Source organism: Panulirus ornatus, chromosome 13 (genome assembly GCF_036320965.1).
Source record: "Panulirus ornatus isolate Po-2019 chromosome 13, ASM3632096v1, whole genome shotgun sequence".
NCBI classification, from domain to species: Eukaryota; Metazoa; Arthropoda; class Malacostraca; order Decapoda; family Palinuridae; genus Panulirus; species Panulirus ornatus.
The window spans coordinates 52,282,822-52,298,761 of record NC_092236.1 but is presented as its reverse complement, the minus strand read 5'-3'; the positions used below and the strand labels follow the sequence as shown (position 1 = coordinate 52,298,761).

Sequence of the window (15,940 nt, the reverse complement as noted above, 5' to 3'; positions counted from 1 at the left end):
GGTGTGCATGGTGTAATTAGTATTATGAATGGAATTGGTGTAGAGGTTGTTGATTGATGTGCTGAAAAAAGACTGGTGATTGGGAATACCTTGTTTAAAAAGAGAGATATATACAAGTTTATGTATGTGAGTAGGAGAGATGGTCAGTGGTCATAATTAGATTACGTATTAATTGATAGGTGTGTAGAAGAGAAACCTTTGAATGTAAATATGCTGGGAGGGGCAGCTGGTGGGTTGTCTGATCATTATCTTGTAGAGGCAAGGGTGAAGATTGGTAGAGGTTTTCAAAAAAGAGGAGACAGTGATGGGGAAAAGAGAGTGGTGAGAGTAAGTGAGCTTGAAAAGGAGACCTGTAGGAAGAAATACCAGCAGAGATTAAGCATAGAATGGTAAAAGGTGAGAGCAAGTGAAGTAAGGGTTGTGGATGAGGAATGGGAGGTGTTTAGGGAAGTATTGATGGTGTGTGCAAGAGATGCATATGGCATGCAGAAGGTGGGAGATGGTAAGATTAGAAAGGGTATAGAATGGTGGGATGAAGAAATAAAGCTGGTAGAGAGTTGTTTGGATATTACTTACAAGGAAGGAGTGCAGATGATTGGGAGTTGTATAAGAGAAAGTAGCAGGAAGTCAAGAGGAAGGTGTAGGTAATGAGAAAGAAGGCAAGTGAGAGTTTAGGGTGAGAGAGTATCATTAAACTTTAGGAAGAATGAAAAGAAATTTTGGAAGGAATTGATAATGTGTGAATGATAAGAGAACAAATGGAGGCAATGGTGAAGGGAGCAAAAAGGGTACTGATAACAGGTAGTGATGGAATGAGGGGATGGAGTAAGTATTTTGAAGGATTGTTAGATATGTTTGATGATAGAGTGGCAGGTGTAGGGTGTTTTGGTGAGGGTGGTATGCGAAGTGAGACAGTCATGGGGAGTGGTTTGGTGAAAAAAGAAAAGGTGATGAAAGCCAATGCTGAAGATGAAGTGTGTTAAGGTGGTGGGAGTGGATGGTATTGCACTTGAATTTATCAAGGGGGTGACTATGTTGTTGATTGGCTGGTAAGGATATTCAGTGTGTTAAGGCAAAGGTATACTTAAGAAACTTATGCCTCTAGTTTGAACACTCTCATTTATTCCCCTTGCCTTTATACAGTGGCACTATACATGCATAGCACCAATCCTCAAGCACTTCACTATGATCCATACTTGTATTGAAATTCCTTACCAACCAATTAACAACACAGTCACTCTGTTCTTATTAGATTCAGCAGCAGTACCATCCACTCCTGCTGCCCTGCCTCATTTTATCTCAAGGCTTTTACTACCTCTCCTCCAGATTACTCTCCATGACTCCCTCACTTTACACACCACCCTGTTATCCAGCACATTCAACAGTCCTTCAAAATACTCACTTGATCTCTTCCTCACTTAATGATTTGTTACTACTTCTCCTTTTGCACCATTCACCAATGATTATATTTGTTCTCTTGTTTTTCATGTTATTAATATCCTTAAAGAAAAATTATTTTCCCTAAAGTTTACTGATACTCGCTTACTTCAATCCCCATTTGCCCTCTTTTTCAACTCCAGCACCTTCCTCTTGACCTCATGTCACTTTTTCTTATACATCCCCTCAATCATCTGCACTCTTTCCCTGTGAGTACTACCTCAACGCCTCTCTTTTCTCTCACTGGCAACTCTGTCTTCATCCTACCACCTGTCTAATCTGCCTACCTCCCACTTTTTGCATACCACATGCATCTCTCACACATGCCAACACTGGTTCCTTAAATACCTCCCATTCTTCACACAGTCCCTTTTCTTCATTTATTCTCGCCATTTGCCATTCCACACTCAATCTCTCCCAGTATTATTTCACACAAGTCTCTTTTTCTGTCTCACCTACTCTCACCATTCTCTTCACTGAAATTGTTTCCTCTTTTTCAAAACCTCAACAAATCTTCACTCTCACTTCTACAAGATTGTGTTCAGACATCCCATCAGCTGACCCACTCAACTCTTTTACACGTAAAAGTCTCTCTTTTACATGCCTATCAATTAATGTGTAATCCAGTAATGCTTGCTGACCATTTCTCCTGCTCCCTTAAGTATACATGTGTATTTCCATCTATGTAAATCAGGTATTCTCGATCACCAGCCCTTTATCAGCACACAACTCCACAAGCTGTTCACCATTTCCATTGATAATAATGAATAACCTATGCCCCCAGATTATACCTTCAACTGCCACATCACTTACCTTCGGATTCAATTCAACCATTACTAATACCTGGTCTCTTACATTGAAGCTGCTGACACACTCACTTAGCTGTTCCCAAAACACTTGCCTCTCATGGTCTTTCTTCTCATGGCCTTTTGCAATAAACATTGATAACCACCCATCTCTTGCCATCCACTTTTATTTTAACTGACATCAATCTAGAATTTACTTCCTTATACACTTTCACACATTTTCACAGTTCCTGCTTCAGGAGTAGTGCTACTCCTCCCTTATCTCTTGTCCTCTCACCAATCCCTGACTCTACTCAAAAGACATTTGCAGACCATTATTTCCCTTATTCTTTAGCTTTGTTTCAATCAGAGCCTGACTATCAAGGTTTCTCTCCTCAAACATACCACCTATCTCTTTCTTCTCATTTTGGGTACATCCACTCACATTTAGACACCCCAACCTGAGCCTCTGAGGAGCATGAGTACTCCATGCTTGGCTCCTGTTTCATCTTTGAGAAATTGGAATTGAAATTCACAATGGTGCTAACTTGATTATCCTGTTTAGTTTCTTTTATCCATGCCCTGCAGTTCAGCTAAGGGATACCAGATAGATCAGTGTCCAAAGTGAGAGTAAGTGTCTGTTACTGTAACAACCTACATTATCTATATGTCCTTTGGAATCTAGTCAATCAGACAGGATGAATAAAATTCCATTTGAGTCTATCTTGAAATTGGTTATTTGATCAGTTGATCACATAAGTTCCGGTAAAAGAACAGAAAAAATGCCATTTACCTTTAGTTTTGAGTCTGATTTGAAGTGTAAGAGATTTGATAGTGAAGGTGCAGCTATGAGGAAGCGTAGTTTTTTTTAATTTCAAGAAAACCATGTTAATCTGGGACCCTGTTGCACAGTGAAAAAATGTTACTAACACTATGTCTTAGTTCTCCATGTTTCCATTTACAGATGAATTACGTTCGCCTTGTAAGTCCAGGTGTGGGTGGTGGAGGGGGTAGTGGTGGTGGTGGGGGAGGCACCACTCTAATACGACCCACACCTCCTGCCAACAAGCCAATTGCTCCTGCTGCTTCCCAGCCAATTAAGATTAAAGCAATGCCTATAGCACCAAATCAGCAGGCAAGTTGTCAATTTGTTCACTTAGACTGTCTCTCTCTTTTGGCCTAGGCTGTTGTATTGTGTTTCTGTCTCGCACACATTTAGGCTGGTAGGTTTCATTCCACAAATGTTCAATTTCTCTATCACACATAACATTTGACAACACGTATTAGACACACTTCATTCTTTGTAATCATAGATTTTCATCTGGACAGCAAATACAAGCTAGCCCTGCTTTTAGGCACCTCTGTGGTTTAGCAGTTAACATTGTTGACTGTGACATTCACGGGCCACCTGTGGTCGAGCTCATAGGTTTGAATCCTGGTTACAGCAGTTGTTCCACGTTATCCCAGCTGTACATCTTAACCTGGGGCTAGTCAATGAAATAGGAACCTAGCCTAAGTTTCGGTGCATTACACATAACAGCTAGAGATTGGATGTGCGCAGATGTGGCCTTTCTTTGTATGTTTCCTTGGGCTATCTCTCTGTCACAGGGAGTGGTGATTTTGTTTTCCTGTGGGGCAGGGTGATGCTGGAATGCATAAAGGTGAGCAAGTATGAATATGTACATGTGTATGTATGTGTTTTGTCTGTTTTCCTGGCGCTACCTCACTGATGCAGGGGTTGGCGATGCTGTTTCCTGTGGTGATGGGAATGGATGAAGGCAAGTGAGTATGAATTTGTACATGTGTATATAGCTGTGTATGTGTATGGTGATGTGTATATGTATGCATATGAATATGTATGTATATCTATATCCTGGGGATAGGGGAGAAAGATTATTTCCTGTGTATTCCTTGCATGTTGTAAAAGGTGACTAAAAGGAGATGAAGCAGGGGGCTGGAAATCCTCTCTTCCTTTTTTTTTTTTTTTTTTCTTTTTTTTTTTTTTATTAAAAGAAGGAACAGAGAAGGGGGCCAAGTGAGGATATTCCCTCTAAGGCTCAGACCTCTGTTCTTAATGCTACCTCACTAATGTGGGAAATGGCAAATATGTATGAAAATATATGTATATATATTGTTTTTTTATTATATTTATTCGCTGTCTCCTGTGTTTGTAAGGTAGCACAAGGAAACAGAGTAAGAACCTACCCACATACACATGTATATATACATAAATGCCCACACATGTGCATATACATATCTATACATTTCAACGTGTACAAACATATACATTAGACAGACATATACATATATACACATGTACACATTCATACTTGCTGCCATCATCCATTGCCGTCGCCTGCCCACCACACATTAAATCACACCCTCCTTCCCCCCGCGCATGCAAGGTAGCACTAGGAAAAGACAACAAAGGCCACATTCATTCACACTCAGTCTTTAGCTGTTATGTGTAATGCACCAAAACCACAGCTCCCTTTCCACATCCAAGCCCTACTAAACTTTCCATGGTTTACCCCAGATGCTTCACATTCCCTGGTTCAGTCCACTGAAAGCACATTGACCCCGGTATACCACAGCACTCCAATTCACTCTATTCCTTGCATGCCTCTCACCCTCCTATATGTTCAGGCCCCGAACACTCAAAATCTTTTTCACTCCATCCTTCCATCTCCAATATGGTCTCCTGCTTCTCCTTGTTCCCTCCACCTCTCACACATATATCCTCTTTATCAATCTTCTCACTCATTCTCTCCATACGTCCAAACCATTTCAACACATCCTTTTCTGCTCTCAACCTTACTCTTTTTATTACCATATATCTCTCTTACCCTTTCATTACTTACTCGATCAAACCCCCTTACACCACATATTGTCCTCTAACATTTCATTTCCAAAAGATCAACCCTCCTCTGTACAACCCTATCTATAGTCCATGCCTTGCAACCACATAATATTGCTAGAACTACAGTCCCTTCAAACATACCCATTTTTGCTGTCTTGAGATAACATTCTCTCTTTCCACACATTCTTCATCACTCCCAGAACCTTCACCCCCTTCCCCACCCTATGACTCACTTCCACTTCTATGATTCCATTCACTGCCAAATTCACTCCCAGATATCTGAAGCACCTCATTTCCTCCAATTTTTCTCCATTCAAATTTACATCCCAGCTAAATTGTTCCTCAACCCTGCTGAACCTAATAACCTTTCTCTTATTCACATTTACTCTCAACTTTCTCCTTTCACAGACTTTTCCAAACTCAGTCACCAGCTTCTGCAGTTTCTCATTCGAATCAGCCACCAATGCTGTATCATTGGCGAACAACAATAGACTGACTTCCCAGGCCCTCTCATTCCCAACTGACTGCATACTCACCCCTCTCTCCAAAACTCCTGCATTTACCTCCCTCACCACCTGATCCATGGATGTGGGCATTAAGATGCCCATGACATCTCATCTAACGTAAAATAAAGTCTCTCTCTCTCTCTCTCTCTCTCTCTCTCTCTCTCTCTCTCTCTCTCTCTCTCTCTCTCTCTCTCTCTCTCTCTCTCTCTCTCTCTCTCTCTCTCTCTCTCTCTCTCTCTCTCTCTCTCTCTCTCTCTCTCTCTCTCTCTCTCTCTCTCTCTCTCTCTCTCTCTCTCTCTCTCTCTCTCTCTCTCTCTCTCTCTCTCTCTCTCTCTCTCTCTCTCTCTCTCTCTCTCTCTCTCTCTCTCTCTCTCTCTCTCTCTCTCTCTCTCTCTCTCTCTCTCTCTCTCTCTCTCTCTCTCTCTCTCTCTCTCTCTCTCTCTCTCTCTCTCTCTCTCTCTCTCTCTCTCTCTCTCTCTCTCTCTCTCTCTCTCTCTCTCTCTCTCTCTCTCTCTCTCTCTCTCTCTCTCTCTCTCTCTCTCTCTCTCTCTCTCTCTCTCTCTCTCTCTCTCTCTCTCTCTCTCTCTCTCTCTCTCTCTCTCTCTCTCTCTCTCTCTCTCTCTCTCTCTCTCTCTCTCTCTCTCTCTCTCTCTCTCTCTCTCTCTCTCTCTCTCTCTCTCTCTCTCTCTCTCTCTCTCTCTCTCTCTCTCTCTCTCTCTCTCTCTCTCTCTCTCTCTCTCTCTCTCTCTCTCTCTCTCTCTCTCTCTCTCTCTCTCTCAATTCACACAACCCTTTTTGTTGTAATCCTGAATATTCCTATGGTGAGCACTACGTGGTAGCCTTGCCTTTGGCAAAATCTTGAAATTCCTGTAAGTAGGTACTTTCTCATTCTCTTTCACTACAAGAGGCAAAAAAATTGAAAAGGTTTTACATTTACACAAATAGTAAAAGTGAATTCTGCTGTTTTGCATGGTATCCAATGAAACAAGTAGAAATTTACAAATTAGGGTTAATTCAGAAGCTCTTCACAACCAGAATTAATAGAAGACACGAACAATTCTGAGAGGCTGAAAGAGCTGGAGCTATATATCTTAGAAAGAAGGGAAAGATATATAATAGTTTGTGCATGGCAACAAATTTAAGGTATACAGGAAGACTTATTTTTTATTAATCTTTTTATAATTATTGCTGGAAAAATGTTTATGAAAGAGTCCTGGTGTTAACCAGAACTTCTTTCTAAATGCTTTTGCAGCCCAGGCCTGTGCTACTCCCAGTAGCTGTGAAAGTGAACTTGTTTGGAGTGAGAATTTTCTTTCTGAAACTGTTTATCTATATCTCTCCTAATGCCAATTCCCTACGGAAACTCACTGGAGGGGTTTGCCATGGCAAAAGAGTCAATAGATGTTAACCTGAAATGCTGCTTCTTAGCCTATAGTTCCTCTCTCATAACAGGTCACTGGCAGAGGGCAACTTTAGTGCAGTGTTTTTAGAGGCTTCTACCCAATGTTCATATTGACTGCTCCTACCTAATGATGCTGCCTAATGTTCCAACCCACTACTTGTACTTAATGATCCTGTCCAAGTTCCCACCTGCTACTTCTAGCTTTTGTTTCTACCTAATGCTCCTGTCTAATGTCCTACCTTCTACTTCTGTCTATTGCTCCCACCATTTTGTCAAAAGGCAGGGTGAGTGTGTATTGCTCACCACAGGAAAATCAAAGAATAAGTTGTGTGAGTTAAGAGTTGTCAAGTGTTAAATGTAACAGGGAGAGATTGTTTGTGGACAGAATACCAACAGTCCACATTTGGGTGAGACTATTTCCAGTAACATAACCACCAAAAATTACTTTTTACCCATAGCGTAACTTCTTGCAGGTGGAGCCCAGTGACAAGGAAAATATGAAAATATATTGAACCTAAAACATCTCAACAAGGAAGATACAGTGATTAAATCTGCTGGAATGCCATTGAGCATATCAAAAATAGATGCGTTATAAATGTTTGAAAGCACAGACAGGAATCTAGAGCAACTGTTCAGTAATCTACCTTGAGATATTATGCATTTAATAACTATGGAATCATTTAAAAGATGACTTGGCCTGTGATTGAAATCAGTCCCAGGTGAACCTTGAATAGAAAATTATGTAATGCAGTTGGTAGCAGAGGAAGATTATTATTCATCAAGCAAGGCGTACAGTGTGAGCTACAGTCCAGCCCTGCCATTCTGGCAAAAAAATTTTGTAGGTATTTGTAGGAAGGTACTCTTTGTCTGTAATGGAGAAAGCATTGTTTTCCCTCGACAGTTATTTTTTTCATGCTTTCATACTTGATTGATGTTTCCCTTGTGAGCAAGGTAGGGCCAGGAACAGATGAAGAAAGACTGCTTTTGCTCACATCCATTCTTTAGCTCTCATATGTAGTGTATTGAAAGCACAGCCCTGTATCCACAACCAGGCCCCACAGACCTCTCTGTAGTTTCCCTCCACCACATCACTCACCCTGCTTCAGTCCATTGACAGCATGTTAACCTCCCTATACCACATCATTCCAGCTCAGTCTCTCCCATGCATGCCTTTTATCCTCATGCATGTTGACCCCCCCCCCCCTTCCATTAATAGAAACTTGTGTGATTGTAAAAACAACGTTATTATTAATTTGTTTTTGGATTTAATGTTGGTTTCTTTATTTGTGTATTTTTGCAGACCAACAAGCAGCGGGTCATCATTCCTGTGTCAGGTTCAGTATCCACAGCTAATGTTGGAGGTGGAGTCCCTATTCGTCCCCAGACCAATCTTACCTTGCCGGCTTCTGCTCTTCCTCCTGGTGTTCTCTCCAATACTCAACCTGGTTCTGTTGTTATGATTCCTGCCCATTACATGTCCCAGGTACCTTGATATTAAACACAGGATTGAAAACATACTTTTTTTTAATAAGGAATGATTCTGTTATAGTAAATCTGTTTATTTGATACTTAAGTAATTTTTTTTCATTTGTCTGTATCTGATATATGATTTACAGTATTTTTCACTTGCGAGCCTTAGTTATGATGAATTTGTGTAGGGTTTTTGCTGAAATACTAGTTTGTATTAGCAAAATTTAATGCTCGAATATTGTTTTATAAGTAAGCCTCTGATATTACACCATTCCTATTCCCATACAGCTTCAGTCTAGCACAACAAATAATACAACAGTCCAGATGTCGAGCCAACCTACCCCTGGCACAATAATTCCTCAGCCTCCAAAACCACAACCTCCCCGCACAGTCATAGATGCTAATGGAATCAGGCCAAGAAAACCTTGCAATTGTACAAAAAGCCAGTGTCTAAAATTGTGAGTCTTTATACAGTATTAGCAAGAATGTGAATGTGATTTGTAATAAAGATTATATTTTTCATAATATAAGTTTGGAAGCATACTGTATAACAGAAGTAACTAATATATTCTTTTTCCTCAGATACTGTGATTGTTTTGCAAATGGAGAATTTTGCAATAACTGTAACTGTGCAAACTGTTTCAACAATCTAGCCCATGAAGAAGATAGACAGAAGGCTATTAAAGCTTGCTTAGAAAGAAATCCCCAGGCCTTCCGGCCTAAGATTGGTAAAGGTGGCAGTGACAATGAGAGAAGACACAATAAAGGATGTAACTGCAAGCGATCAGGATGCCTTAAAAATTACTGTGAATGTTACGAGGTAATTCTGTAGGTCATTAACCTTATGTCATCTTATTTATTTCTGTACATGACACACCACAGGAGAGACATTCAGTGCAGCTGATAAGATATATCCTTATTCAATAACAGAGTAGCACTATTGAAACCAGAGTACCTTATTAACCCTTCAAGTATTATTTACTGAACCACTTACAGCCTCCCATGCTTACTGACGAGGGTTGTATAGATTGCAGTTGCCCCAAATGTAATTAACACACAAAAATATCTACAAGACCCAGTTACCTATAGCTAGCAGTGGTGGAAGGAGTTTACTCTCATGCTAACCAGGGTTACACCCTACTATATAGTGGAAACAAATGAAATTGTATATAGTTCTCTTGACAAAAAATAGCCCAATATTGTATTTGTATGCTTCAGGAGACCACAGAGGGTGATTTTGAATATAGTATTACAGGAAGACTAAATCTCCAAGTATATGAAGGTAAGTTACAGGGATGATCATGCACTGTGATCACTGAGTATACGCATAGTTTAAAAGGTACAGTGCACAAAGGTTAAAATGCCTCACTGTTGCACCAAGCCTTAAATATCTCTGAGGAGCTGTGCTTAAATGGCTGGGAATGTTTAACCCCTTAACTCTGCAGTTTAGTGTTCTTTCCACCATGTTAATTTTGCATTTTTCATTTGCATTGAAAATCTGTTTAGCCTTAAAATTTCAAAAAGATACGCATATGAAAGTAGAAAAAAAAAAGAATTACAGAAGTATTTTTTCACAGCTGTTGCTTTGGTAACATGTAAAAATGTTGTAGATGTTTCATTACCAGTACTACCTGCCTTTGTATCAGGAGAATTAGTGACTTCCGCTTCATGAGCCAGCACTTTAGTTGTTGTCAAGTTGCACTCCTCTGACCCAGATAGCTGTCTTTTCTTTCAGCCTCACTAACACGTGGACTACTGGCATTCTGTCTACAGACATACAATCTCTCCTTGTCATATGTAACATTTGACAACACTTTCGCAGCTCATTATTTGAAACTTTAGATTTTCCTGCGATGAGCGCTATGTGCTAGCCTTGCCTTTTGGCAAAATGGTAGGAGCAGTAGATAGAAGTAGTAGGTAGGAACATTTAGGCAGGATTATTAGGTACAAGGAGTAGGGAGGAGCATTAGGTAGAAGATGTCATGAGGAACATTAGATAGGAGCCTCTGCAAACACTGCATTGGACTTACCCTCTGTCACTGGCCTGTTAAAGATGAGGCACTACATGCTAGGAAGTGGCACTGGAGTTCTTTAGCAGTAGAGACTCTGTTGCCATGGCCACCCCTTTGAGGGAGTTCCAATTGGAATGGGTGTCAGAGATATAGATAGATAGGTGTTTCAGGGCAATGTGCTTTGAAGTGCAGCACAAGTTGCCTTTGTACATATATAGTTGTTTATTTTACCAACACAAGAATTGACTGCTGGTTATTTTGATTTATTGATGTAATAGTTTTTAAGATTGCTAGCTGCACCAGGTGGATGCAGTCTTGTCAAAATTAAGCAGGTGTTGGCAACTCTGCTCCTACTTGTTCCCTTAAAGTGACTTGGTAGAGGATGCTTGTTGATAGGTTGGTCAAGAAAATGTATAGGAACCAGGCTGAAGGAAATTGTAAGGGGAAGACATTGACCTCCTGGGAAGGGAAATTGAGGCAATAAATTGGAGAGGACCTTGGAAAAGGTGGAGCATGCTTGAAGGTTTTTTTTGATAATACACCTTTATTCCGTTACAGACCCTCCCTTTCTTGAAGAGTGAGTTCTCTAAGGAATTAGTCTTCGGTTATTTAATTAATCATGGTTGAATTGGCCACATGTATGGCTAAGTAATGACCCAGTTAACATTTACTCCTAGTACTGGAGCCATGAACTTCCATATCTTAGACATAAGCACATTTAGTAACTTCCCACTGGTTTTGACTGACTTACTCAATGGATTTTTCAAAGCACATATGGATTTATATGTCAAGTACAGAATGCAAGTTTTTTATACTAATTGCAGTGTCCTTCATTAGCAACATAATTTTGATTTAATATTTTCTTTATGTATTGCACATTTCACTTGCAGAGACTTTGAATTGTTATTTCACTTATGTTACTTTGATTAAGTATATATCTTCTTGTATGGACATCCTAAAAGGGGATATTGACCTTAGTTGTTTTGATAAAGTAGGCCCAAAGCTAAAGATATTTCAGGCAATTATTCGATTGCAGTATGATCTTAATTCATAGTTCTGTGTTTTAGTTAATGACTTGCAGATTGATTTATCATGGTCAGTTTGAATGCTGTAGGTCAAATTAAAGAAATAGCAACATCTGAAGATAACCATTCTGATTAGGTAGTATGGCCTTCATATGATTTTTAGTTTATACTTCAGTGAAGTAATTTTTTTTTTTTCTTATTTCTTCCTTCATCTGAGATGACCATGATAGGAGCATGTTTTGCCCATGTCATGTCATTCACAAAAAGTGGTGACTTTGTTAGAAGAGTAGCATTATTGTAGATGATTCTGTGGCTCACATCTGCTTAAACACTGAAGTGTGTTGTAATGTTTTTGTATTATATAGAAAAGTTCTCCTGTATTAACATCCAGACTCAGAGATATTGGATTTTACTTTAGAGCCAGATCACAGACAATTATTTTAAGGAAGCAGATTAGAGAGGGCAGTACCTGGAAAGTTTTGACAGTAGGAATTAGCCTACTTGACAGGGCCTTCATTTATACTCTTTAATGTTATGCATTTTTCTTCTAGGCCAAGATACCATGTTCCAATATGTGTAAATGTGTGGGCTGCAAAAATATAGACATGAATCCAGCAGTAGAGCGGAAAGGATTGATGCAGTTGGCAGAAATTGCGGAAGCCAGAGTAAATCAACAAAAGGCAGTTAAATCGAAACTTCCCTCATTTTCCCATCACTCACCAGCGAAAATGCTCTTACCCACGTCAGCAAAGTAAGTATACTTGTAACTCCAGTATATCGTCATCCTCAAGTTATGTAATGTGGTATATGAATATTGTTTATTATTTTCCACAGAATATTAACCCACCTCAGTAAATATAGCACTCATACAGAAGGCATGGTTGATTGATAAGGGATACCTTATCCATGGGCTATCTGTTCTTTTGGTACTAAAGAAGTATAATGCACATTTCAAAAAGTATATCATGAGATATGGGTTAACAATGCACATTTCAAAAAAATATCATGAGATGTGGTTTAACATTTGTATTAACTACTGTCTATCAGTATGCTGGTCTCCTTTTTTTTGTATAACTTAGGATAAGGTGTCTTTGTTGTCAAACTGCATACATGATAAAAATGAAACTCTTTAGGTTAGAAGCTCAGTTCAAAGTATAAGAATTATAAAATGAAAATTGTGAATTATAAAAGTACTGCATAAAATGTGCCCAGTTGTGATAAACCATTTAATGATTTGAAGTCAGACATGAATTTGCAGTGTTCCCCAGAGCATGAGGTTTACTGAATCTTAACATTGTACACTACCCCAACAAAGAAGTATAATTCCTCAGAAATTGGCATGTGCAAGTCAAGCACTTGTGGCCCTTTACAATAGATGATGGAGTAGCCAGGTTGTTATTCTCCAGTCAAGGTCCATTTGAAACACAAACACTGGCTAAAACCAAGAAAATCCATTTCATAGTAACACCTGGAGAAGTGTATTTTAAGTCCTTTGTTTGATTGATTCAGACTGATCTTTTTTAGTTGTTAGGTATAGAATTATAATGAAAGATCACATAAACTGTATTTGTCAAAATTATCCTAGGTGTCCAGTAAAATACTCAAACTTGTACATTTTTGTATGAAATAGTGTTCAACCGGAGAAGATCCCACAGCAACAAACATTGTCCCATAGGACTATCTCAAGATTTGTCTTATATGCAATAGCACTGAATTTTGAGCTCTACCTATCACCCATATCTCACTGTCCATTTTGATTTCCAGCCAGGTAAGTCTGGTGTTCACTTCCTTATACTTTTTCACATATTCCCTTAGCTCCTTCAGTAGAAGTCCCACCCCTACCCATGCACTTGCCCTTACACTATTTCCAGACTTTACCCCAAGGATATTTCCAAACTATTCTACCCCTTCTCCTTCATAGAGACAGAACATCTAGGTTCCTCTCCTCAGACAAACATCCTGTTTCTCCTTTGTTCTCATCCTTGTTCTCATATTTAAACATCCCAGCCTCTGCCTTTTAAGTGGATGAGCACCCTTAGCTTTGCTCCCTCTTCTGTTCCAACTTTTAGAAATTGAAATATAAGAAGAATAGGGTCTTTAGGCCACCCTATTTCCATCCTTTTAATTGCCTTCTACAATATGCAGGGAATAGGAGAGTTGCTCTCTTTTTTCCCATTCTCTCTTATACCCTATGTTTATATATTCTTTTCTTTCATACTTGTTTGCATGCCATTTTCTATATTAGCAGGTTAGCACCAGGAACAGATAAAGGCCTCATTTTCTAATGTTCTATCTCTAGATGTTGTTTGTAATGCACCAAAACCCCAGCCTCATATCCACAACTAAACCCCACAGACCTTTCCATGATATTCCCAATGTTGCATCATATACCCTGGTCCAGTTCAGTGACAGTACTTCTTTCCATTTATACCACATTGAACCAGATCACTCTATCTTCTGTAAGCCTTTCACCCTCATGCATGTTCATGCCCATGATACTCAAAATCTTATCCACTACATCCTTCCATCCCAATTTTTGCCACATCATCTTTGTCAGCCACTCTTCACTCATTTGTTCCATTTGTTCTAACCATTTCAGCATTCTCACTTCAACTCGACTACATTTTTCATAGTACTGCTCCTCTTTCTTACCCTGTCATTCCATACTCGATCAACCCTACTCACACCACATATTGTCCTCATTTACATATTCATACTTGCTCACCTTTATACCCAAGTATACCACATCATTCCAGTTCACTCTATTACATACACACCTTCCACTCCCCTGCATGTTCAGGCCCCGATCATTCAAAATCTTTTTCACTCCATCCTTCCCCCTCCAGTTTGGTCTCCCACTTCTTGTTCCCTCTACCTCTGACACATATATCCTTCTTTTCCCCCTTTCCTCTCTCATTCTCTCCATATGTCCAAACCATTTCGACATACCCTCTTCAGCTCTGTCAACCACACTCTCTTAATTACCACACATCTCTCTTACCTTTCATTTCTCACTTGATCAAACCACCTTGCACCATATACTGTGCTCATACATTTCACTTCCAACACATCGACCCTTCTCCGTACAACCCTATCTATAGTCCATACCCCGCATCCATATAATATTGTTGGAACTACTATTCCTTCAAACATACCCATTTTTGCTCTTTGAGATAATGTTCTCTCTTTTCACACATTCTTCATTGCTACCAGAACCTTTGCCCCTCCCCAACCCTGTGACTCACTTCTGCTTCTATGGTTCCATTTGCTGACAAGTCCACTCCCAGGTATGTAAAACACTGCATTACCTGCAGTTTTTCTCCATTCAAACTTACATCCCAACTAAGTTGTCCCTCAACCCTGCTAAACCTAATAACCTTGCTTTTTTCACATTCACTCTCAACTTTCTCCTTACACAAACTTCCAAACTCAGTCACCAACTTTTACAGTTTCTCACTCAAATCAAACAAGTAATGTATCATCATTGAACAACAACTAACTCACTTTTCAAGCCCTCTCTTCCCAACAGACTGCATACTCACCCCACTCTCGAAAACTCTTGCATTTACCTGTTTCACCATCCCATCCATAAACAAATTGAACCACCATGGTGATATCACACACCCTTACTACAGACTGACCTTCTGGGAACCAGTCACTCTTCTCTCTTCCTACTCATTTACATGCCTTACACCCTTGATAAAAACTTCTCACTGCTTCTAGCAGCTTACCTCCCATACCATACATTCTTAAGACCTTCCACAAAGCATCTGTCTCAGCCTTATCATATGCCTTCTCCAGACCCATAAATGTCAAATACAGATCCATCTGTTTTTCTAAATATTTGTCACATTCTTCAAAGCAAACACCTGATCCCTGATCCACATATCCTCTACCACTTCTGAAACCACACTTCTCCCCAACCAGTTGCTCTGTGCATGCCTTCACCCTCCCCATCAATACCCTCCCATGTAATTTTCCAGTTATACTCAACAAACTTGTACCTCTGTTGTTTGAACATTCGTCTTTATCTCCTTTCCCTGTTTCTTCTTTTGGAAAGTAAAACTGGAGGGGAGGATTTCCAGCCCCCATGCTCCCACCCCTTTTAGTCGCCTCCTATGACATTTCCCTGTTACTGGAAATAATGCAACCTTGAGCCACAGGAGCCTTTAGAAATTCTTAGGTAACACTGAGATTCTTCTATGGAAATTGGCCTTAGGTTGGTTATGAATGAATAAATGAGAATATATAGTACTTTATGAGACTCATGGAGGACCCCAGAGTTTTAGGTATTGTTAGGGATTGGTTGATGACAATAAGCCAGCACAGTTTCTGATTGGCTCAGGATGGACCCATTAAGTGAACATAAGCCACAAATACCTTTATGTTTCACAAAGGGTAAATGAAGGCTGTTGCCTTCTCGCTGAATTTTGATTGGGCTGC

General features: G+C 39.7%; 1 protein-coding gene across 7 annotated transcripts in view; it reads left to right on the top strand.

The window, feature by feature from the left end:
• The window catches only part of LOC139752886 (protein lin-54 homolog), a 111,070-nt gene that overhangs the window by 63,815 nt on the left and 31,315 nt on the right, over positions 1-15,940 (top strand). For all 7 annotated transcript variants that reach the window (XM_071668912.1, XM_071668913.1, XM_071668907.1 and 4 more), the window contains 5 exons: positions 3,187-3,357; positions 8,291-8,473; positions 8,749-8,918; positions 9,043-9,280; positions 12,049-12,248. In XM_071668912.1, the coding sequence (XP_071525013.1) occupies positions 3,187-3,357; positions 8,291-8,473; positions 8,749-8,918; positions 9,043-9,280; positions 12,049-12,248 (962 nt within the window). The remainder of the gene's footprint in view (positions 1-3,186; positions 3,358-8,290; positions 8,474-8,748; positions 8,919-9,042; positions 9,281-12,048; positions 12,249-15,940) is intronic.